The sequence below is a fragment of the Cavia porcellus genome, unplaced genomic scaffold (assembly GCF_034190915.1).
Source record: "Cavia porcellus strain 051 isolate PalLab524CR breed Dunkin Hartley unplaced genomic scaffold, mCavPor4.1 scaffold_19, whole genome shotgun sequence".
In the NCBI taxonomy this organism is placed as follows: domain Eukaryota; kingdom Metazoa; phylum Chordata; class Mammalia; order Rodentia; family Caviidae; genus Cavia; species Cavia porcellus.
The window spans coordinates 26,020,441-26,046,454 of record NW_026947502.1 but is presented as its reverse complement, the minus strand read 5'-3'; the positions used below and the strand labels follow the sequence as shown (position 1 = coordinate 26,046,454).

Genomic DNA, 26,014 nt, shown 5'->3' with positions numbered 1-26,014 from the left:
TTACTTCTGCTGTGAGAGTATGCTTTATTCTGTCAGGGGCACATACATGTATGTAGCAAGTTCTTTCTGTGATCCATGGATCAAATAAATGAGGAATTGTCATGAACTTGGCTCTGCTCATGTGGCTGGTATGAGATTCTTATAAGCAGAATATAATAATAGGCACCCTATTTTGAGCCATTATGGTATACCAGGAACTACGTTGGGTGATTTGCATAGGTTATTGCACTTAAGTTTTATAGCAGTGTACATACTATTACCTTTATTGTTATAAGAGGAAACAGATTAAAGGTTTAGAACTTGCTATATAGATAAATGGATGAGATGAGATTTTTAACTAAGGTCTATATAGCTCTAGGCTTATAGTTGTTATTTTTTTCTTTTCTTTTTTGGATTCAGTGGGTACTGGGAATCAAACTCAGGACCTTGATGCTTGCCAGACAGGTACTGCAACACTGAGCTATACCCCCATCTTGTTTTTTATTTTCAGAGTGGAAAATTTAAGAGGTGAGGAAGAAAAAAGAATGTTATTTTATGCCTACAAAATTTCAGTTTGGTCTTCTCATCTTTTAAGTGTAAAAGTACTCAGTGACCTTGACTGTTAGTTGATAAAAGGCTGTGAGTTAAGATAAGATTAATTGGCTTCATTTTAGTCCAGATATGGGAAAGGTGCCACTTTAAAGCATTTTAAGTACATTGCCAAAAGATAAATTAACACCCGGAATGTCAAGTGGATTTTTATGTGCTGCCCCCCTCCCCAGTTGCCCATTTACAGCTTCAGAGGTGAGCATTGTTACAACAGACTGATGTCCTGAATTGGATTTTCTCTTTTCCCGTTTCAGTGTAGTGACAAAGTCCTTCATATGATATACCTCTTTCTCTTGCTTTACTCACTAGAATAAAGGCTTTGAAGCATTCTCCTTGGAACAGACCATTGGGAAAATGATGGTGTATTGTATCACACCTTTTAATAAGCCACATTATATTCAGAAAAAGTAGGGAGCTTTTTTGTGGTTTGAAAACTTGATATTAACATTGTCCGGATGAGAAAATGCTGAAACTTGCCCACCCACCCAGTTGTGTTTAGGCTTCTAAAAATAATGTTATTCCTCCATACTCAGACATCTGTTTTCACTCTATTGCCAATTTAAATGCTGCTGTATACTCTGTGTATCATGGCTACTTTCCCAGGATTTTGAAAATTTGCGCCGGGTAAGGGGATTTTACAAGTTCTCAAAAACATGAAATTTTCCTCAACAGTAGCTGTATTGCATGATGGCTAAGTGAAATGGCAGGTACTCACGTAATTAAAGAAGTGCACCTGTGTATGACTTGTGTTCCTGCTGCTGACACTAATAGAATAGTGGAATTCCCAGGAAGGTGCTCTGCCTTCCAGTGGCACACTTCAAGTTGCTCAGGTGATTGGCATTAAGTATCCACTTAGACAGTGATTCCTGGCAATTTGATGATGGTGTTGGTAGTGTTTTCTTTTGGGGTGGGAATTGGGTTTTTGGTTATTGTCATCATTGCTGTTGCTTTTTGTTTGGTGTTTTTGGTCCCAGCCACTGTTTCTGTCAGTATTCTCAGTGGACACTATGAGGAGCACTTCACATGATCTGTGCAGTAGTTTGAGGGTGTAGATGGTACTATTCCCATTTTTATAGAGGAGGAAACTGCTGCTCAGATGGTCTGAGTCACTTGCCAAGACTGCTACTTGTCCTGGGTATTTTCTGCCACAATGGGCTGCCTGCCATGCTTACAGATCTGCCCCCCCCCCCAAAAAAAAAAAAAAAAGATCTGGCTAAGGAGTATTCAAGGAAAGGTTGAGGTGGTCACACATGGTGGTAGTGTTTTGGGCAGGCACAGTCAGCAGGAAGGGCTGCTTTCTCGTGTGGGTGGCCTTGGGAGTTAAGAAGAAGGCAATCTGAGGAGTCCCTGGACGGCTGCTCAACTAGCTGGGATCTGGCTCTGACAACTTACACTTGTCATAGGATTCAGGAACCTAATGATTTCTAAAAAAATTTTTTAAGTAAAAATAATTTAAATTATAGTACTGGAAAGTCAACCCAGGGCATTATGCCTGCTAAGCAAGTGCTGTAGCCCTGATTTTTTTTCAGTAACAGGAGACTTCCTCATCCAGCCAACAAGAATCATTTGCAAAAAAAATTTTTTTTTAATTCAGAGGTGCATTTTATTTTATTTTTTTTTATTTTTTGTCTTTTTCATTTTTATCGGTACCGGGGATCGAACTCACGACCGCCTGCTTGCAAGGCAGGTGCTTATGCCGCTGAGCTAAATCCCCAGCCCCTCAGAGGTGCATTTTAGAAAGTAAGATTTTTATAAACACTAAGAAGTTATTTCTTTTTTTTTTCATTTTTTTGGTACTGGGGATAGAACTCATGACCTTGTGCTTGCCAGGCATTTGCTTACGACACTGAGCTAAATCTCTGGCCCTGAGAAGCTATTTCATTTCTTGACTTCCATGCAACTTAAAATCACAGTGTGATATTTAATGAAGTCCTATCCTGTAGCTCTTGATTGAGGGTTAGAAGTAGATGTTACATATGATGTCAGGAGATTCAGTACAAGTGTCTCAGGGACTGATATATCACAAGCTAAAAGTTTGGCCTTACCCTGGCTATTCTCTTTAATCTTTTTTTATATCTTTAGAACTTAGGATGGAGTAAAAGATCATGATCAACTCACCGAGCTCTAAAAAGCAGAATGGGGGAACATGGGAAATCTCCCCTATTCCTCTTTTTGAATTAAAAAATATTTTTTAAACTCATATGATAATTGATATGCTTTTCTGTTAATTGAGGAGCATATAATAAAACTACTTACTAGTTTAATAGCATTTTAAAAGCAGTTTTGTGTTTTAAACCAAAGAGAAGTTACATGAATTTAAAAACAACACATAATATATATAAGACAGGTTATATATTAATCTTTGTAATACTTTGAGTCCATTTGGCGTCATACAATCGTCTATTGACTCTTGTAACTTACAAAAGATGCACATGGGGAACTATTGCCTAGAGTCACAGTTACCAGTACACCTTGCCTCCTAAGTCAGCATTTTCCTGGAATGCATAGCATGCTGAGATGGGAGAATTACTACCTCATATGTATTACTTCTCTAAATTATAATAGTATTCAGTAAATTTTTAGAGTATAGAAGCATACTGCCTTCAAAAGGAATAAATATGATTTGTTAGATATCAACAGAGCTAGTAATTAGGGTCTTACTGTGAGTAAAGATGAGCTTTTAGTTACTCAGAGATAATCTATTAAACTGTGTCCTAAACTGAGTATAACCAGTTATTGTAGTCCCTTATTATCCCCTGATTTCAAGAACCAGGAATTCAGACAGATTGCTTTTTGTAGAGACATTATATTTTTGAGTTCTGAAAAATCCCTCATGTCTAGTACCCAAGGCTAGGTGTCCTAGTGCTCTGGACGTGGCCTACCTCCTCATTCACCTTGGCCTAGTGATCTCAGGCTAGATTCTCTTGACCTCCTTCAAGTCCTGCAGCACATAGACATTTTATCACTCATTTGGTACTGATATTTTATCTGAATTGTTCCAGATTTTATGTTCTGTGGTCACTGCCTCAAGAGGTAGGATTATAGCAAAAGCATGGACTAAGTGAGAAGAACTGGATGTAATTTCCAGGCATTCCAATGATTAGTCCTGTGGTCATAGGCAAGTTAGACTCTGCCCTTGTTTATTAAAAGGCAATAATGAAAATCCTTTCAAATATATTGTGTTGATCTTCTAACCAACTAAATTTAGTTTGAAGTTTAGGTGCTTTTTGATTTATGAGAGATTACATTGTTATGTGAAAATATCCTAAGTTGAAAATGCATTGAATTCACCAAACCTTAATAACAGCCTATCTTAGCAGCGCAGCGCACCACAGAGTTTCAGTTATTTCACTTTTTGATCGAGTGACTAACTGGGAGCTGTGGCTCACTGCCGCTGCCCAGCATTGCAGAGGGCTAGCCAGGTTAAAGAAGGCACAGCTTCTGCTGAACATGTACTGCTTTCACACTATGAAACTGAAATAATTTTAAGTTGAACCTTTGTAATTCAGAGTCTGTCTGGGGATCTAGTTCTAGATACTGTCCCTCAGTACCAGAGAAATGCCACTTTTCAATGTAAGATGTTTTTCATTTACTTTTAAAAATTTCTAATGTCTAGTGTAGAACCTGAAATATACTAACATCTCAGTTGTTTCATGAGTGAGGAAAGAATGAGAATCCAAGGCTGAAATGTGCCATCCTAATGGGAGATTAAAAATGATAACAAAAATTTTTTTTATCTCCTTGGCATATACTGTACTAGTTACAGTATCTTTTTTCAGTGATCAGGTACTTTGGTTGGATACATAGATTTTGAGTATATAGTTAATGGTGGCTGCAGACTTTTGCCAAATATTTTAATTGGCATTAGTTGGTGACCCAGTGAGTTACTATTTATTTGTATGTTTTGGGTGCAAATGAAATTCTTTATACATATTGAATTCTGTCTAGGCCATTTCAGACCTAACCCAAAACTCATTGGAAATCCTGTGATAGTTGCCAGATGGGCAGGGAGAGTTTGAGAAAAAACATTGTTGGGCTAATGTCTTACTTGGAAAAGAGCATGATTCCTTTCCACAGACAGTTATGCAAACCAAGACTGGGATATCAGTGGTATGCTGCTTCTGGAAGCGACCCCAAATTCTGAAGCCTAATAGAAGAGTTGATTCACAAAAACTCATCTCTTGTCTCCTTTTTCTCCCCAGACTATAGAATCTAACTGGCGGTGTGGACGACACAACTTGCAGAGGATTCAGTGCCGCTCTGAAAATAGTAAAGGTGTCTACTGTTTACAATATGATGATGAAAAAATTATCAGTGGCTTACGAGATAACTCTATTAAGGTGAATGACTACATTTTGTACGTGTTATTTTTAGAATTATGGCTATGTGCCAGACACTAGATGTGACAGTCTTTCCATTTACTACAGACTGGTTTTTATCTCTTCCACTCAACTATGGCAGCTCCCAGGGTGGTTCTGAAAAACTAGAGCCAGAGCATTTCCCTGTAACTAATAAAGGCCCTGGCTTGTCTCACTTCTTACCCTCCTCTAAGTGCCTTCATGTTCTGTAGTCTCTGTAGAGGTGAAGTAGAAACTATCCGTCTCCCACGGCCTTTGAATACTTTGCTGACTGGTGAGAATATTACTAGTTTGCCTGTAAGTCCAATTCATTGCCTATTATGGCTTTTGAGAAAGGCTCAGATGATAATATGAAAAATAATAAAATTACTTGAATTGTTTTCATTTTTAAGTAGCTGATATTCTGCATGATTTTTCCGTGTTTATTTTAATGTTTGATGGCTGACCTGATAAAATTTTACATTGTTTGTAGTTTATTTCCTTACGTTTAAGAAAACATTAAAGGTTTTTAAAGAAGGTTTATTCTAGTTATAATTTACATAGAAGAAAGTTTGCTGTTTGATGTAAAGGAGGCACGTAGAGGCATACAGCTGTAATAACAAGGCACACAACAGTTCCGCTGTTCCATCAAATCCCCTTGTCCTCTTCCTTTGTAGTCACTTCTTCTCACCCACTTCTACCCACACTCTGGAAACCAACAATCTTTTTTCCATCTCTATATTTTTTTTGCCTTTTTCAGAATGTTTTTATTAGTGGGTTTGTGTAATTTGTAACCTTTTGAGTCTGGCCTTTTATATTTAGTATAGTGCACTGGAGACACATTTATGTTGTTCATTCTTCTTTTTTGCTGACTAGTACTTCATTTATTGGGTACACTGCACTGTGCTTATCTATTGTATTTCAAAGACATTTGAATTGTTTATAATTTCTCACAATTATGACTCAAGCTGTCGTAAATCTGCATGTAGGTTTCTGTGAGAACATAGTTTTTAGTTCACTTGAGTAAAAACCTGTGAGTAGGTTACCCACTTACCTGGTGAGATGATCTTGGGTTTTGTGGTGACATTTTAGGTGCACCACCAAAAAGCACAATGAAAGAAAAAAATAAGGGTTCACTGAAATTAGAAACTGCTCTGTGAGATACAGCTTAGCGTAAGAAAATAAGTTGCAGATTGGAAAAATATTTGTAGCAGATATTTTTCAAAACCTTTAAAACTCAACAATAAGAAACAACCATAATGGGCAAAGAGCTTAATAGACACCTTACCAAAAGAGATATACAGATGGCAAGTCAGCATGTGTAAAGACACTCCACAGCATATGGCACCAGGAAAATGCAAATCAAAACAACAATGAGCTGCCACTACATATCTATTAGTATGGCTAAAATCCAGAACACTGACAGCACCAAATGCTGGCATGGAGCAACAGGAACTCTTCATTTATTGCTCATAGAAATGTAAAATGGTACAGCTACTTTGGAAGACAGTTTGGCAGTTATTACATAACTAAACATACTCTTACCATATGATCCAGCAGTTGCGCTACTTTCAGAGGAGTTGAAAACTAATGTCTACTCTAAAACCTGCACATTATGACAGCTTTATTCTTAGTTGTAAAAAGCTAAAGTGCCCTTAATAAATGAGTGTAAATGTGTGTATACATTATGTGCATATATATATATATATATATATATTCTACATAATGCAACGATTCTTATCACAAAAGGAAATTAGATTAGCAAGCCATGAAAGGTACAGAAGAACCTTAAATGCATGCTTCCAAATTTAAGTAGCAGCCAATCTGAAAAGGCAACATGGTGTAGTTTCCAACTATATGACATTCTAGAAAAGACAAGACAGTAAAAGAAGAGAGAAAAAGAGCATTTAATCTTTTAAAAACATAGTTATTATGCCACTAAATACAGTTTATTATAATTCTTAAATATTTAACTCTAATAAAACGTATTTCTCATATAGGACTCTTTAATAGTTTACCAAAGTTGTCATGTTGATTTCCTCCCTCCCTCCCTCCCTTCCTCCCTCCCTTCCTTCTCTCTCTTCCTCCCTTCCTTCTTGGTACGGGGGTTTGAACTCATGACCTCATGCCTGCCAGGCAGGTGCTTGTGCTGCTGAGCTAAACCCTCAGCCCCTGTCATGTGGATTTTCAGAGGAGGAGCTGACTTTTCACAGATTTTATTTAAAAATTTCCTGATAAGGCTGTTGACAAGTGTAGTGAGTGCAATAGCTAAGTGTACAAATTAAGCAAAATGGTACATTTGGTTCTGGAAGTTAATTGGTATTACCCTATTCCTTTTAATTTCCCACCATTTTAATATTTGATTTTCCTTATTTACTCTTTTTTTTTTTTCTTACCTACTCTTAACACAGGTATGTTTTATGTTTCAGAACATAAGGGGTGACAGAAAAATGTGTTACATTAAGTCATTATTTGTGGTTGATCTTGTCTCAATAGATCTGGGATAAAACTAGCCTGGAGTGTTTGAAGGTGTTAACAGGGCACACAGGCTCTGTCCTCTGTCTGCAGTATGATGAACGTGTCATTGTAACTGGCTCTTCAGATTCCACAGTGAGGTGAGTGGTCTGGCTTCACCAGTATAACTTTGTAACCCTTCCACTGAGAGACAGAGATGCACACTGTCCTCTGGGATCAGCATGCCTATACTTTGTGAATGTTGTTACTTGCTATATTTCAAAAATCATTTTTGATGTAGAGGCATTTGAGCAGAGTAGACAGATAAACTAATTTTTAAGTTTGTCCCGTTTCTCACAACAGTCTTTGCCTTAGGTAGATGCTATTTTCTTTATACAGGTTTATTAAGAAACTAAGACCAGAGAATTAATTTTCAGATAATATATTTGGAATCACACAGTAGATTTTGAACCTTGAATTTGTATGAGTCAAAACTCTGTTAGACATATATAACTCTGTTAGACAGATAATATATTCAGAATCATACAATAGATTTTGAATCTTGAATTTGCGTCAGAACTCTGTTAGACATATATAGACATATAATGTATATATGTCTGTATGTATACATATATACATATATATATATAATAGCTAAGATAATTGTACTACTGAGTTCATTGAAGAGAAAGATTTGTGTTCGTGTTTTAGCAGTTCAATGTAGATGTCTTGTGCTCTGGGTGAATGATTTGGGGAAGACAGTTGTGAAGTGTATGTACCATTGTTGACCCCTGGTCGATGAGTTTTGAAGTTTTGTTATTTTTTAATTTTCTCTTTGAAATAAAGTGGTTTTTCAAGGAGGAAAATACTCTTTTAGTACTCTTTCTAGTAGTGGAAACTAGTTTTTAGTAGCCACATCAGGAGCATAGTGATAAAGTTGAAAATACTGTTGTTCTATAGGGAAGGGGAGCAGTGATTGCTAGCAGGGAGTTGAGAGAGTAGAATTGATATCCACTCTTACATCCCTAGGGGCCTACATAGTTCTCGTCTCCATAGGGTTTGAAACAGGGAAGTGGTGAGTCCAGGATCTTAGGTCATGAAGCAAAGCCTCAGCTACACTACTGGTGTACAGGAGGGCATGGGGAGTAGAAGAAAGTACCTCTTCTGTGCCGACCTGATGCTTGGAAAGGGTCATTTGACTGGTATGCTTACAGTGCTGGAATAGTAAGAGCTCAGTCTGTCCTTGAGATCTGGTGTTTCCCCCCTTTGCATTCCTCTCAAGTTAGTTTTGGTTACCAGTCTTGCCATAGTCCTAGACTCTTTCTCCACCCTTGCCCACAGCACACCTACTACCCCTTCCCTGCCTCAGTGCCATCAAATAGTTAAATTCAGCCATAGATCACATTTCAGCTTTATAGATAGAATTTTCTCTTTGCTCTGTGAGGTTTTGTCCTTAAAGAGAGATTGGACTATAGAAAAATTCTTGACTTCTCTGGGATGCCTTACCTAGTAATCCCATATCTCAAGCATGAAGCATCGGGAGACCCTAGCTTTGTCCACAGCACAATTGAGTAAAATAATGGATGTGATGAGGTATCGTGACTTACGTTTGCAGGCAGTAACTGATAGACTCATGGTCTGCCAGAGGTCAACAGGAGCTTCCAACTTGAGATCATCTTCAGTTCCTCAGCTGTAAAACCTCCTTCCATCTGGAATCTCAGACTCATTGACAGCCTGCTTTCTTGAGGAAATCATTTTTGCCATCAGCATATGCTTGCATGCATGAGTACCAAAGACACCTGAGCAGAGCTTAAACTAGGTGCCTTCTCTGCAACCTCTTCAGCAAGAAAAGTGCTGCTGGGGTCCTCCTTGTAGCATGTGCCTAGGCATATTAACTGTGTACTTAGGCATATTAATAATAGACCTCAAGCTCAGACATCAGTCTTTCCCTGGCTGTCCCTATGAGTAAATGTTGGGTATTTTTTTCCTCCTCTAGAGTCTGGGATGTGAACACAGGTGAAGTTCTGAACACATTGATCCATCACAATGAGGCTGTGCTACACTTACGCTTCAGCAATGGACTGATGGTCACTTGTTCCAAGGACCGCTCCATTGCTGTATGGGATATGGCTTCTGCCACCGATATCACTCTACGCCGAGTCCTGGTTGGCCACCGTGCTGCTGTCAATGTAGTAGACTTTGACGATAAGTACATTGTGTCTGCCTCTGGCGACAGGACCATCAAAGTAAGTGTGTCTGCAGTCCTTACCTTCCCTATTCTTCCTTTGCAACAGGTTTATACCAGCCTGTTACTTAGCAAGATATCCATTCTTTTCCATTTGTGCTCATGAGCCCTGAAGTACCTCTCACTCAACATGCTTCTGGAGTTTTATAGCAGAGATGGGGGAAGAGTTACGGGTCTGGAATAATACAAAACAGTCCTCAGTTGGTGTGAAGTGACACTGCTAGTAACCTTGTTGCGGGGAGAAAATTTACCCGTCAAATGTGTTCTGTGGGCTGTTAGCGTCATATAATCATCTCCCTTTTGAGAATGGTATTGCCTGTTATATTGATGTGGTTCAGAGAGTGAAGAACTGTACTGGAGATTGCACAGGTAGGTTGTGACAGAGCTTAGATTTGAAATATTCACTTAATTTGAGGGTGTACTGTGTCATAGACTCATGGAGCGAACTTCATTTAGCGTGTGGTGAGCTTCATTTAGGCAACAAGAGTTGTAATTTAAGATCACCTCAGAATTGGTAAATACTATTCTGATTCTAGTGTCCATGTTACCACTTGTAAAAATTAATTAATTACTTAGTTTACTTATTTTTGAAATAGGGTTCTATTGTGTAGCTCAGACTGGCCGTGAACTCACTGTCTACCCCAGGTTGTCCTTGAACTCACAGTGATCCTTTCTGCGTCAGCCTTCTGAGTGCTGGGATTATAGGAATATACCATCATGCCTAGTACTTTTTGTAAATTTTAGCTTTCTTATAGTTTTATAACAGTTTTACTAAGATACACGTTCCTTACCATAAGATCCAGCATTTTCAAGTATACAGTTCAGTAGTCATTGGTACATTCAAAGTGTTATGTAAAACCCACTGCCACTACATAGTTTTAAAACTTTTTACCACATTTTTGTCTAAACTATCTCGTACACTTTCTTACTTTCTCTAGTTGCTGAGACAAAATGGTGGCCACCCAAAATTAAAGGAGGAAGAGTTTATTTCAGTTCATAGTCTGTAAAAGTGTCAGTCTGAATTCAGCTGGCTCTAAGGAAGGTTGGCACGGCAGAGGAGAAGCAGCTCATGTCATGGTAGAGCAAACAGAAGGCAGCAGTGAGCAGCAGCAGAAATGAGCTTGCCTCCCTTTCATCCTAAACTACAAACTTTTTGGGTGGTGCCATCCATACCCGGAACTATGCTATTCCAATTCATGGAATTTAGAACCACACATCCTCAGTCCCAGTGTCACACGCTAGATCCAGCCAGCTCTGAAAAGCCTCACCGATGAGTGCATGAGCCTCAGGGGAACATCTAAACCAAAACCTTAACATACCCATTAGCAACCAGTCTCCTCCCTCTTCCCCTATCCCGTGGCAATCACTAATCTACCTAATATCTTTACGAATTGCCTATTCTAGAAATTTTATATGTAAAAAGAATTATACAACATGTGGTCTTTTGTGTCTGGATTTTTTTACTTAGCATAGTGTATTCAAGGCTCATACCGTATTAGTGTAGCACATATTAGTGTTTCATTCCTTTTATTTTTTTATTCTTTCTGATGACCAAATAAAAGCCATTATGTTGATGTGCTATATTTTGTTTATGCATTTTTCAGTGTACATTTTGATAATTGTCAATTTTTGGCTATTATGAATAATGCTGCTGTAAACATTTATGCATAAGTTTTTGTATGTTTGTTTATTTTCAGTTCCCTTTGGACGGTAACTGTGTTTTTAATAATTTGAGAAGTTGCCAAACTGTTTTCCAAAGTGGCTGAACCATTTTATAATCCTACCAGTAGGGTATGAATGCTTGAACTTGCTCGAAGAACCATTTTTTTAAGTACTGGCACTGTACGGTGTTCTGATGCCTCGCTCTACAAATCACTGACCATTTTGCATCAGACTTTAGATTGGGTAACCTGGAAGCTAATCATTTGTATGTATTAATTTACCTCACACTCATATCAGTTGGTATAAGACCAGTACTTAAAAGTTAAAACACCTCTTCCTTAATATCAGCCTGACAAATTTTTCTGTTTTATTGCCGACACTTGTCATTATCTTTTAAAATTACCATTATCTTAAAGTGTGTGTAGGAGTCCTCTTTGTGTTTTTGCTTTGCATTCTCTAATGACTAATGGTATTGAACATCTTTTCAGATGCTTGTTGGTCATTTATATACCTTCTTTGGAGAAATGTCTATTGAAATCTTTGACCCATTTGAAAAATTGACTAATTTGTTTTTTTATTTTTATTTTTGGTACTGGGGCTTGAACTCACAACCTTGTGCTTGCCAGGCAGGTGCTTAAGCCACTGAGCTAAATCCCCAGCTCTTAATTTGTGTTTTTATTGTGAGTTGTAAAGTTTTAAAAAACATTTTGAGTACAAGTTCTTGATCAGATACATAAGTTGCTTTGCAAGTATTTTCTTTCATAATTTAGGAATATCTTTTCATTTTCTTTATGGTGTCCTTTGAAGCATAAATGATTTTAATTTTAAGGTTTTTTTGGGGGGTCTTTTGAGACAGGGTCTCACTATATAGTTCAGGTAGTCTTGAGCTCAGGCTGGTCTCAAACTGGCAACTGTCCTCCTGCCTCAGCCTCCTGAGTGCTGGAATTGCAGGCTCATATCATCATGCCTGGCTAACAATTTTAATTATGCTATCTAGTTTGTTTATTTACTTCTTACTGAGGCTTGAACCTAGGGCCTTCATACTGGGCTACATCACCAACCTATTTTATTTTATTTTATTTTGTTTTATTTTATTTTCAAGAAAAGCATCTTACAAAGATGCTCAGGCTGGGCTCAGACTTGGAAACTTGCTGCTTCAGCCTCCCAGAGAATTTCTGTTGTTGTTGATGATGTTGTAATATCTAAGAAACCATTGTCTGATTCCAAGTTAAAATGACTTACTTCAGTGTTTTCTTGTAACAGTCCATTCAACTAAAAATGTAGCTGGCATAATAATTCACAGCACTGCAGTTGCTTTGTATGTCCTTAGCTAGTTTATCATATATTGAGCCAATGAACATCTAAAGTCTAGTAGATGATTTTATAAGAGAGGAGATTATTTTATATATGTAGTATTAGGTGTGATTTGTCAAAATAAATGAAACTGTTCAAGAAATTGCTTGAAAAGAGGGTGTGAAAGGTGGAGATTTTTAAAATATCAGTTACATTGGATTTGACTTGTCAGTTGGCGTAAAAACACAAAATGTGTTGCAAATTCCTGTAGGTAAGTGAATATCTGAACCGTTAAAGAAATACTCCCTTTGTGAAGACCTTAAAACCTGATTTCACGGTTGCTTTCTGTATTTCAGTCTGATTTTATCACTCAGCAGTCAAGAAAATTTTATACTATATAGTCAGTACCCCAGCTCCAATTTTGAGTTAGAAGAGGCCATAGTTCATAATCATGTACTTGAGTCATTGTTAGAAATTGTATTCTTTTTAAAAGGTGAGTTGTGGGAAGACTTTCCTGCATTCATTCACAAGAACATTGCTGCTTGTCCTGTAGGTCTGGAGCACGAGCACCTGTGAATTTGTGCGCACTCTCAATGGGCACAAGCGAGGCATTGCCTGTCTCCAGTACAGGGACCGTCTGGTGGTCAGTGGATCATCAGATAATACCATCAGGTGAGTACAAGTTGATGTGCTGATAGGGCAGGTTACTTTTGCCATAGTGTTCATTCATTTCGTAGTGGTAAGGCTCAAACAACTCAGAGTAAATGGGATGCTTCAGGTAAGAAAAGCTTAGGATCCCTTACAAATCTGTTTAGTTCTGCATACTCAAGTGGAGAGCTGTGTACGCCCTAAATGTTCTTTCAAGGTTCTCTCAACACATGGAGTTTTATATCCTCAACTCTACTCAGGATTACTTAGTACCAGCACACCTCAGAATAGTTGAGAGTATTACAGCCTAACACATTCTGCTTTCCCTTACCTGTGAGCCCCAGCTGCCCCCTAACAGCAGTGTGTGTACATGATCTGTCTCTCCCAAGAGAGACATGCACTACAAAATCACCCTCTCTGGCTGGTTATTTGTTTTACAAATGCCTCTTTCTCTTTATAACACTCAGTCTCTTTGCTTTTTGAAAATACGACTAGAAACAGACAGTTTATATCTTATTAAGAATATCCCTTAAATATCTTTTTAATTATCATGTTTTTCACTATACTGGAACATGCTAGTAGCCTTACAGTTGTGACTAATTTTGGCACTTATAACTATATTTCCTAAAATCTGTGTAGAATAAAGATTACGTTCAAGATTTTTTTTTAAGGCAAGCAAGCAAAAAAAAGATATTATATATATATGATAGATAATTATACTACTAATCTCTGTTAGCTCATTCAACAGAACAGTTTGTGCTTTTCGTTGTTTGATCATTGTTTCATGCTGGTATCCTGGTATTGTATGATCTGAGCAACTACTTCCAAGATAACAATGTGTAATATATTAACCATTGTTCATCTCGTATTATTTTGTTTTGAAATTCTGTACCATCATTTTAATTTTAAAATAAAAAATGCTATACTGATATTTTTGTTTTATATAATAATTAGTATTTATATAGTGTGATACAAAATTGTAGATTTTCTTTAAGTTTTAAGATACATACAAGTTTTATCATATTCATCATGCTTCATGGTACTGCTTAATGTTTAACCACTTATCAGTTCGATTATTTAAATACAAATTGACCAAAATTGCATATTTTCCCATTAATTTTTATAAGATAATATAACAGGAAATATAAGAATGACAATTTTATCAAATTTATTCAATACAAGAATCAACTAGTTGAATGGACACCTGCCTCAGTGATGCTCCAGATAAGTTAGTACATAAGTGCGTTGCACTGAGTGTCACTGCAGGTAGATGGTTGCTGAGTAAACAGTCCTTAACTTCCTCATATCAGTGTCTGAGGTTTTACAAGATAAATAATGTACATTGCCCTGCAGTTTATAGAGGGGAACTGCTTTGGCGTCATAGTGACAGTGCTGAATGGCTCTGCATAACAAGTTTGAATTACTGTGATCATCTTTTAAAGTATATTTGCTGAGGGCAGTGGTATGAAAATGTTCATTGTATGTATGATAGGAGTTCCTGGTGGAGAAGCGTTCACAAAGTGAATGACAACTTTAATATGTTCTCTTTGTTTTGTACATGGTAGTTTGTAGTGATTCGTTCGTGTAAATAATGTATAAAGATCAATTGCAACAGAAAAAAAATCTCATAACTACATCATTGTTATGTTAATCATATACATAGAAAAAAAGGTTTAATGTAGTCTTTAGGCTTATATTTCCAAGGTACTGTTCATACATGGTGAATCTCCTACTCAGACCTTATGAACAAAACAGCTCTAATACAGTATGTATGCAGGGAGAAAAGCATCATCAGGATTGGGAGACCACATATTAGCCTACCAGTCATAACCTCAGGAGGCCTCACGGACTGTGTGCCACAGTCCGTGGCTGTGTGTATTTTCTGTGTCTCCTTTCCTGAACATGCTTTTTTTCCCTTTCCTACCTGCAATTACCATCTCTTCCTGAAAAGTACTTCTAAGATCGTTTGGCTGCATGGTTTTGTTAACTCAGATATCAAGGGAATGCCTAGGAACTACATATAATTGAAGTTTCTTATTGATTTGATTTTAAAAAGTAAATGCCTATGATTTAAAAGTTTTAAAATGTATAAAAGAAAATACAATAGAAAGTGAAATTTCCTTCTAATTAGTGCTTAAAAAATGGGCACAAGAGATATAAGTGTCCTTATGTGTCTTCATGTGTGTAAGTGAGAAGTGAAGAACTCATAAGTAGTGAAAAGTCCTGTCTGTAGAGAACAGAGAGAAAACACTTCAGGATTGTGTGAATTGTGTGGGAATCTGTTGCAAGGGTGTCTTTTTTCATTCAAGGCTTTGGGATATCGAATGTGGTGCCTGCTTAAGAGTCCTGGAGGGACATGAAGAATTGGTCCGATGTATCCGGTTTGATAACAAGAGAATTGTCAGCGGTGCCTATGATGGGTATGTGTTTCATATTTTCAGATGCACCACTATAATCATTTTAAGAAGAAAAAGAACTGCTGTATTTTAAGCAGCTCTGTGTATTCCAGATCCCACACTATGTGCTTACTCTATGGAAAGGTGGATGGTAGATATTGTTATACAGTTGATCAAGTGAGGACACCCCCAGAAAGATGAAGTAAATCTTCCCCCAAGTCACACAGTAGCAGAGCCTCTGTTGTTTTTAAGTTTAGGTTTTAATCATCATCATCAAGTTGTGGAGTAACTTTGGCTTTAGTTCTTTGCCTTTATTTAGCTCTAAATAAACCAGATGTTAAATAACAGATTTCTTCTTTTCCCCTTTTGGTCAATTGAACAAATCTTCTAAAAACACCTTATATCTTTTAAAATGAGCAAATGGCAGTTGTAGATCTTTCACAGTGACCTTAGGTTATATATGAATATATGAATAGGTCAGTTGGTCTGTTATACTTTATTACTATTAGCACTTGCTTCCTCTGGAGAAAGATAGCCTTGGGATTGCACACAGAGCACTAGCTTCTTCTGTTAGGAGCACTAGCTTAGTTCCAGAGAGCCTCTTGATTAATAAATTTAGAGACATAGATTATTATTTCAGGAAATAAATTTAGATAAAATCTAAAGTTTTCTTACCTACTTTAAAAAATGTTTCTTTAGTTTTTAGCAATTTGGAGAATGTTCAGGTTCTTATTTTTCCAAAATCAAATATAATTGGTTCTAAAAATAAAAAAACATGAATTTGTTGAGCTGGGTATGGTGGCACATGCCTGTAATCCCTGCACTGCAGAAGTGGAGGCATGAGGATGGTCATGAATTGAAGGCCAGCTAGGCTACACAGTGAGTTCAAGGCCAGTTTGTACTACAGAGTGAGATCATGTCTCAAAAAACAAAATAAAACAAACAACAACAACAACAACAAAACAGTCATTGCCCTATGGTTTAATAATAGGCAGTTCAAGGGTACAGAAATGCTTGACAATACATAAAATATTAACTTTTCCACTAATCACAGTCTCATATTCCTTTCTAGGAAAATTAAAGTTTGGGACTTGCAAGCTGCTCTTGACCCTCGAGCCCCAGCCAGCACATTGTGTTTGCGCACATTGGTGGTATGTGATCCATTAAAACGGGTTGGTTGCCTGTGCTGTAGGGTGACCATCTGCAAAGAGCCCTGCCTAGGTGTATCATAAAAAAGCTTGCAGATCTCACGATATGCCTTCAGAGAAATTGACTGTTAATTTTAGTTAGCCAAATCCAGAAAATATCTGACATTTACATTACCATGAGCTGTTAGATGTGAGTGCAGGCTTCCTCTTTTGTAGGTGAACTGGTGTACTAATAGAACATGCGGTTCTTTCCTTCCTTCCTTAGGAGATTTCTTAATATTATTGTCAGTGACTGTGTCAGTGATGGCAAACTATTTAGAGCTTCTGGTGATTCAGACAGTCTATTGTGTCATGTGTGCCATAGGTTTACCACCATTGCACTGTTACATTTTTAACAATAGCATATTTATGTATTGTTAAGGTAGTATTTTCCCTCAAATCTTTTTTTTTTTTTTTCCTCTTTCTCTCCAAACAGTACTGGGGATTGAACCCAGAGCCTTGCCACATTTTGGGCAGGTTCTGTACCACTCAGCTACATTTCTACCCCTTTTTAGATTTTGAGACAGGATCTCACTATGTTGTTCAGTCTGGTCTTGAACTTGCAGTCTTTCTGAGTGAGTTTCCCAAGTAGCTGGGATTACATGCTTGTGCTACCACCCCAGCTGCCAATCTTTACTCTGTGAATTATTGCTTTGCCATTAGGAATGCTTTATTTTTAATTTCTAAATTTTATGTTGAGTTAAAGTGTATTTTATGAGGTAAAATATACACATGATAGAGTTAGAGTTAGCTTTGAGTTCAATCCCTGGTACCGATAAAAAGGAAAAAGACGGAAAAAAAAAAAGAGTTAGAGTTAGCCATGCAAATTAACATATATATCACTTGACCAGTTTATCTTTTTTTTTTTTTTTTTTGGTGGTGGTGGTAAGAACATTAAAAGTGTGTTCTTTTAGCAATTTTAAAACATTTTTATTATTATTAACTGAGCTTCTTGTGCAGTGTAAGAGATCATTCCTGAAGTCTCACTCACATGTTATACTATTTGATTAACATCATCTCCTAGCACCCCAACCACCTTGCTGTCTACTTCCTATTTGTATGAGACTGACTTTTTTAGATTTTGACTTATAATTGAGGTCAGTATTTACCTTTCTGTTCCTGGCTTATTTCACTTAGTATAATGTCCTTCAGATCCATTGTCAGTGCAAATGACAGGATTTCTTGTTTAAGGCTGAGTAAATATTTAGTTTTTACATGCTAAGGATATTTGAGCAACTTTACTAGTGTAATTACTTCAAGTAGTCAAGTTGATTCTGTTGTATTTTGTAGGAAATAGACATCTGAACATAATGATAGATTTTCTTTATTTTTTGTAGTTTTATCTTTTGTTTCTGTTTCTTTATTTCTTGCTTTAGCCAGGACATGCAGAATTATGGTTAGGGCCATTCTTGTTTTTTTTTTTTTTCATGATTTTAATATTAATGTTTTACCATGAATTTTGGTATCAGCTGTTGTTTGAGGCAGATATTTGTAGTCATGTTAAAAAACAAACCTGTTTTTTCTGGTTCTAGTATTTATGGCATAAAAATGGTGTTAAATACTGTTTACTTTAGAATTCTGAGGCCTGTTACAGTGTCATTTTTCTTCTTTGACATGTTAATGGGCCAGGAACTAGGATACAAAATTTAATGAAAGAAAAATCTAGAAGGAAAATAAAAGAATTTATTCTTAGGGTAAAGGCCAATGCTTAGTAAGCCTTGGAAAATTATTTGGGAAACCTGGATGAGTCGCTGTATTTTCAGCTTGTGCTGAATTTTCATTGTGAGCTGTGAGAAATTGTAAAGATGTTATTTTATTCATTGAGTTGTTATATTTTGTAGGAACATTCTGGTCGTGTGTTTCGGCTACAGTTTGATGAGTTTCAGATCATCAGCAGCTCCCATGATGACACTATTTTGATTTGGGATTTCTTAAATGTGCCTCCGAGTGCCCAGAATGAGACACGTTCTCCCTCCAGAACATACACTTACATCTCCAGATAACAGTCTGCACTTTCACCCTTTCCAGGTGAGTATTCTTAATTTTTCTAACTGTATTCTCCTTTCCTTCGGGCAAATTTCATGATTTGGGTTCCCCTATGACATGAACCAAGCTCTCTGTTAGAGCCAGGTCTCTAATAAAAAGCTAGATCTTTTTTGGGGGGTGAGGGGGGGTTTAACCAGAACTCATGGCAGGCACTTACGCCACTGAGCTAAATCCTCAGCCCTAAAGCTAAGTCTTTATAGTCACATCATCAGACGGTCTAAAATTGGAGTCCTGGATATTACAGATTTCTGTGTTGACCACTGGTGAATGTGGTTCCTGTTTTTTAAAAAATAGTTTCCTAAACGATTTTCCCAGTCATACCAGTTTGGTACCAGTAAAGTCTCTTGAATTTTATTTTGAGGCATAAGAATCTCTTCATTTTTTCTTTCTTTCCTGTCTTTCAGTTTTTTTTAAAGTTAAAAAACAAAAACTACCATCCCACCACCAACAAAATACTCAAGATCTCTCTTCCTCTGACTGCCAAGTCTTCCTGTCACCTCTATTCCCTCAAGGATGAATCAAACAGCAGTTTGCTCAGAGGGTCCCTAACGCCCCCCCATACATGAGGCTCAGTCCAGTATAGCCTGAGAAGCCAGTCCTTGGCTCTAAGTCACTAGAACCACTGGGGATGCGATGATTTGATTGCTGCTCTTAAAATTTGATTGTTCTAGGTTTTTAAATTATTTTTTTAAATGTCATCATATTCTAGGAAGATGTTGGTTGGATTATAATCTGGACCAAACAATATAAGGATTATTTTGGGGATAATTTGTGTCTCAGCAGGTGTTGAGTCTTACAATCCATAAACATAGTTATATTTCTAATTTATACCTTTACCTTCACTAAAGCATTGTTTTGCAGTTTTTAGAAGTCTTGGACACTGTTATATTGATTCTGCTTTTTCTTTTCTAATGGGAACTTAAAACTATACATTTCCGTCTGTGCATTTCTTCAGAATGCATCTTAATCCTTTTATTTTTGCACATAAAATAGAACATAAGAATATAGATTATAAAAGAAGCATGTATGATAGTACATGAACAGCTGTAGTTGGACTTCTGAAATGAATAGTCTTGGAAGTAGGTGTGTCATGAAACGATTTAATTGTACCTTTGAAATTTAATTTGTATTTGTATTATGTTTGTGTCTTTGTACTCAGTTTATTAAAGCGGCATGTGGTGATATCCAAAACATCTATACACATTTCAGTTATACTTAACAGAAAATTTATAAACATAGTAAACTTTCACAAATTGACATTTGCGTATTACGAGCAGTGTTCTTAGGGTTGAGGGATGAGGCAGTAGTTGTGGCTGTGATAGAAAGGAAACTTAAGTTACTTGTTTCAGATGCTTCTCCCATCTCTTTTTTTGGAACCTAAGAATAAGTACCTTGTTATGATCCACAGTTACAAGTAAGCCTTAAGAAGTTTTTAAAGTTTACATGCTTTATAATGTAATCATTTCCTATAAACCAGAACAAGCAACGAAACTACAAATGTGTTTGTCTCTTCAAAGTGAGTTAGAGAATCTCAGCAGTCAGCCTTACAGATTTTGTTGTTTGCCAAATTCTTTTCTTTGATTGAAACATGAAACAGTTATCACCAATTGCCTAATAAGAAGCACTTCCTTAATGATGATTTAACCTTGTAGTAAAATATTGACCCCTAAAATTATCAGGGAAGACTATTTCTGTGTTAGGAAATGTAGCAATAGATTTTACAAAAATTTATTAACCCTGAAGAGTTGTATATATAGTAGCACAGAATTTATCCTGCTCTTTCTTAGTATAAAATGATGATGAATGAGAACAGTATATAAGCCAAGAGAAGAAAGTAAACTCCTACTTGTGGTTCACCATTGTTAACTCCTTTAGTGTATATCATGCCAGCTCCTTTAATATCGTGGTTTATAACTACTTTTAAAAAATGCATCCCCTCCATATTAGAAAATTGTTACATGTTAGCAATGTCAGTATTTTTCTAAATTATAGTTCCTAATTGCCAAATATTGTTCAGTTGTTTGGACTAAGCCCTGTTGTTATATATTTATGGTTTCCCTCTTCTTATCTTTTAATGTTCATTTGTCTTACTTGGTATTTGCCCCAACCTTAAGTTGCTGTCCAGAAGAGTATACAGCTCCATTCACTCCCATCAGCAGTATTGGGAGTACACAGTTCTTACCTCTGGGTATTGGCATTTTCAAAAGAATTCAAGTAATCTTAAATATAGTTAATGGGAAAGCAGTAAGGAATGAAACTTAATTTTTCTTGAATTTATTAAGTGAACGTGTTAGGATTCTTGTTCTTTATGTAAATGACAACCTTTGGGAAAGTTATCTTTTAAAAATCATACAGAATATTAAGTTAAGTGTGGTGTTGCACACCTATAATCTGAGTACTCAGGAGGTTGATTTAGGAGGACTGCTCCAAGTTGGAGGCCAGTCTGGCTACACAGTGAACTAAGGCCAGCCTAAACTACACAGCAAGACCCGGTCTCAAAAAAACCAAAAATAAACCAACACTAAACAAGCAAATAAGTAAAATAAAAATCATACATAATTTTTAAAAGTTTTTTCCCCCGTCTTAATTTATACTTCAGGTGACTAGATTTCTCAGCAAACAGCTTTGTGCAGAGTATGGAAAGGGTTGTGACCCATCAGTGATTGTGAAATAATTTGAATGGGTTTTGACTTTGTTTTGATTTACAGCAGAAATATCAGCTAGCGTTGTTCATAGTCATGGTAAACATTGTCTGATGACTGTTCTGTTGCAGGGGTGTATATGTGTCTCTGTATGTGTACATAGTGGCATACATGGGTGAATGTAGAGAGATGGTGATTAAAATGTGTTTTTGATCCAGGCCATATTCAGAATATGGAACATTCCATAGTCTTCCCTGTAGCCTCAACATTTGTTCTTTTAAAAGTGATTTTAAAAAGTAATTTCTGATTACAATATTCACATTTTATTTAGAAGGGATAGTTTGTTTCTTTTGCATACTTTAGTTCCACAGTGATAGGGCTCTTCTGAGGATATGCAGTGGTCCTGTTACATGCCCTGCTTGTCATAAAGATTGTACTAAATATGAAACCTAGCATTGAGCATATCTGATACATATTTTTAGTAAAGCAGTAAAAGGTGCCAACTTATTGGATCCCTCTCTTTGAATCCCTGTCACTTAATGGGTAATTCGCTGAATTAAAAACAGATTTTTTTGACCCTTATTTTTCTTATTTGTGAAGTGAGTATACTGGTAGTTTCTACCTCTTAAGGTTGTTGTGAAGTTTAAATAAATGTGGTGCATTAAAACAACTTGGCAGTTTCTGCTTTTTTAATGCTGGTTATTTAAGAAGCAGTCATCTATTAGGAGTGCGTGCGTCTGTGATGTGTGACTGCAGATGGTTGCACTGTGACATACTCGCTGTGCCCTTGTTTAAGGAGAATAAACGTCCATGCTCTCTCCCCCTCCCCCAGGGTTTCCTAGTCTTGAACTACTGGCTACATGGCTACCAAATGCCTAAGGGAGTTCGTTCACAGCTGAGTTATGAAGCTGGAATTGGTTCTAGACGCTGGGTAGATGCAAAGCAGCCTCACTCTTCAAGTACCGACATTTCTCACCTCTGATCCCGGCTCTACTTTGAGAAGGATACTTTAGCTTCACCGACTTCCAGTAGAACAGAAGCCCACTTCCTACCCCCTCAGTGAAAAAAAATCTAATGCTTCAAATGTAAATTGTTCATATACAGGAACATAACAGTCTGTTTTATGGAAGTAAATCGACCGTCAAGAGAAGACTTGGCCTCTATAATGCTTTGCACTTTGGTCTGATACTAAGAAGCAGCATTCTTCTTCAGTGAAATTTTGGGTGCCAAACACCTACCCAGAATGTCCAGGGCTTTCTTTCAGAAGTTAGCATTCTCCTTTTTACTGTCCAAGTCATTATGAATTTTGACTTGTATTAGGAATATACATGGTGGACAATGGAAAAATCTCTCTGGATTGCTTTAGTAATATTTTTTGGATTACATTTTCTTTCTGTATCACTTTCTTTTAATTTAAAGAACTATAAGCCAGTTATATTATCTCTCCACAGGTAATATAGCTCTTTTCCTTTATTAACTGTTCTCTGCTCCCAACCATCTCCTGATATTTGGTAGAGTAACACCTTTATCCATGTGCTTGCCTCCTAATTTAAAATACTGTATCCGCATGTAGATATAATGTACATAACAGTTTAACCTCAAGGTTGCTGGAGTCAGGCCCCCTGTGCCTGAGACACTAATGCAGAGAGTGTTCGCACTTAGCCATGGGCTAGACTCGAGAACCTGATACCAGGGTTGATGTGGATGACCTAGAGCCCTTCCTGCAGTATTCATATGGTGTTTTTATTTGGTCACTGTGTGTGTGTGTGTGTGTGTGTGTGTGTGTGTGTGTGTGTGTGTGGTGTATTTTTAATGGGAATCTTGTTTTAAAATCTTAACTTCTAAAGTTTTAACACAAATGTTTTATTTGTTGTGTAGATATGCAATAGAGAGGTACTTAAAATTTTTTTGTTATTTTCCTCGTAAGTACTCCTGAGTACCAGTGGTCACTTCCCATAGTATTCGTTCAGCTTGTTTGTCAAAAGCTATCATTCTGTGCAGTTGTAACGCTGAGAAGGAAAGAATAAGAAGGCCCTGTAGACAGGACCTCCTGCTCTGCTACAGAGCAGCTATCGAGCGGGTCAGGCTCCTCCAGAGGTCGGTGTGAAGGGCAGGGAACTCCCAAGCAGGGTGAAGCCTCAGGCCCAGGAGTCCTGTCTCAGTCAGCTCTGCTGTTACCTGTTGCTGTGGCCCCCGCAGATTCTCGAAGCTCTCAAGTGCTCTGCAGCCTGAGCCTAGAATGGCACTGTTGCTTCAATCATGCATGGAAAGGATGTTGGCCTTTGGTCAGCATTCCTTTTTCCTCCTTCAGTACTAGGTTTTGATTTGCCCCTTGCCATTGTTTCCAAAGATCAAGAAATGTCAATCCCATTTTAAAGGACCAATAAGTCACCTCCTGTGAATGCACCCTCTTCCAGAAGAAGCACACTCTACTCCTAGGAAAGGCCTCTGAACTCTGTCCTTTGGATTGAGAAGAGTGTGGGGATCAATGTGTGAGTATGTGGTTTGTTTGTTGAGTTGGCTTTGCTTTTTGATTTTTCTCTTGCCTTTTTAATTTTTCTTAAATATATCCTTCTTGCTCACATCCTACTAATTTCTGTGTTTGAGAGGTTGAGTCTCAAAAGTATAAAAATAAACCTCCATAAAGTGGATGCTGTAAGCGCGATAGTGGTTGTGAAAGTGATTTGACTTTGACCGCTCTTCTTGTTACAGCTTTTCTGTCAAACTGGCTAGGAAAGCCCAGAGGGAATGGGGGAGGGACGGAGGTGATATTTCTGAATGAATGGATTTTTTTTTTTTTTTGCATGTTTAATATAGAAGTTCCTCTTGTTCCTTGGGAAACCATGCACACAACCTTTGAATTGTGCCTACTAAATTATCACAGGGGACTTTGGCACCCAAGGAATTCTGACTTTCTGGGATTACAGTAGTAATTCCTGGCTGTACTCTGGACTTTATTTTGCTAACCATAATTGAGCAACTGTAAATTACTGCTATATTAATGTTTTAAAGCACTGGGATAGTCTAATTCTAACTTGTAATTAATTATGTTTGCCAATTATCTGTTTGAAATAAATTTGTGTCTGAACAGCTATTGAAACTGTTAAATTGTACAGATATTATTCATGACAGCTTTGTACTGTGGAATGTGCTTAATAAAAAACAAAAAGTTTGACTTTTGTCCAATAAATTGCTAAGTAATGTCAATAAATCAAGTATGAATATTATCCAGTACACCTAATCTGGCTTCTTGCAATTGTTACTTCAGCTACTAATTCGAGTCAATACTCTTAATAAAAGTGTTGAAATACTCTGATGTTCTGTTAAGAAACTGTTATGTATTGTCAGGAGTTCAGTGACTTATTGAAGTTTATAGATTTTGAAAATCATCTGCTTTGTAAAATGAAGTTGAAGGTAAAGTATGTTTGGCCTGTGAGAACTTTGTAAAGGGTGACATAATTCCTTGTCTTGGGGTTTTTTTTTTTTTTAAAAAGCTAACTTTAAACCCAGGAGTTGGGAATGAATTCGAAGGTGTTCTGCAAATATGCTTCACATACATCCTTAGTTAATTCACAAGTTACTGGAAAGATAGGAAAGTGGCCTCTGAGATGTCCCAAGTGGCCTTCAGATGAGTGGATCCTCCACTCCTTGAAGAAGAGTTACGGAAGTGTCAGAGATGGCGTCACAGACATCTGAAATGAGATTGTGTCATTCCCCACATTTGCAGGTATGTGCATCACTGGTCGAAGACTAAGGCAGAAGGCACAGCTGGCCCCCATTCTGCTCAGCAGTCCTCCTGAGTAGTAGCTGACTGTTCCCTTCTAGTCCAACATACTGATAATGTGGACTTTTTGGATAAAATTCGAGTACATTGATGTAATTATCTCCATTTTTTCTTGTGAAAAAAGTTTTAAAATGTGCCACATACTTAACAGTTAAGAAAAGCAGTCTGTAAATCAAAAAATTAAACTGTAGTGATTTCTTTACATCTGCACTCCAGTTTCTTAACCAGCTTCTTGCATATCCTTTGACAGATATACTGTGTATAGGATATATTTATATGCACACATATATAGCTCATCTTTTTTTTTTTCTACTAGGGACATAGCCCAGGACCTTATGCATTCTGAGTGCATTCTCTGCCACCAAGCTGCAGCCCAGCCCAGTAAGCGGTGAAGGCTGCACTGCACCATGCTTAATCTGCTCTTTTCTTTGGAGATTATTGCATGTCTGTATATGTAATTGTGCCTCATTCTTGTTAATGTCTGCATGAGGATGGGCCATAATTTATATAGTCAGTTGCAGTTGAGAGTGGAGATTTAGCTTCTTGCCTTTTCCAATAGTGACTATCCTTTTTCACAGGTCTTTCTATCCCTGGCTGTGCTAACCATAAGCTATTCCTCATTGATTCAGGTGGATCATCAGGAAGAGGATTATTAGGTGTCCATGCATTATCACAGAGTGGCAGAGTAGGAGTTTGAGTGTAGGACCGGCTTCTAACCTGTTGTTCTTGTAG

General features: G+C 37.2%; 1 protein-coding gene across 11 annotated transcripts in view; it reads left to right on the top strand.

The window, feature by feature from the left end:
• Fbxw11 (F-box and WD repeat domain containing 11) overlaps nt 1-26,014 on the top strand; it is a 140,925-nt gene that overhangs the window by 103,361 nt on the left and 11,550 nt on the right. For 9 of the 11 annotated variants that reach the window (XM_063230780.1, XM_063230783.1, XM_063230775.1 and 6 more), the window contains 8 exons: nt 4,791-4,928; nt 7,422-7,540; nt 9,376-9,625; nt 13,133-13,251; nt 15,537-15,647; nt 16,696-16,774; nt 18,652-18,838; nt 22,331-24,814. In XM_063230780.1, coding sequence (XP_063086850.1) covers nt 4,791-4,928; nt 7,422-7,540; nt 9,376-9,625; nt 13,133-13,251; nt 15,537-15,647; nt 16,696-16,774; nt 18,652-18,813 — 978 coding nt within the window. In that variant the 3' untranslated portion in view covers nt 18,814-18,838; nt 22,331-24,814. Of the gene's footprint in view, nt 1-4,790; nt 4,929-7,421; nt 7,541-9,375; nt 9,626-13,132; nt 13,252-15,536; nt 15,648-16,695; nt 16,775-18,651; nt 18,839-19,260; nt 22,169-22,330; nt 24,815-26,014 lie in introns of those variants that run through there. The other 2 variants (XM_063230776.1, XM_063230777.1) reach the window with 2 other exon arrangements.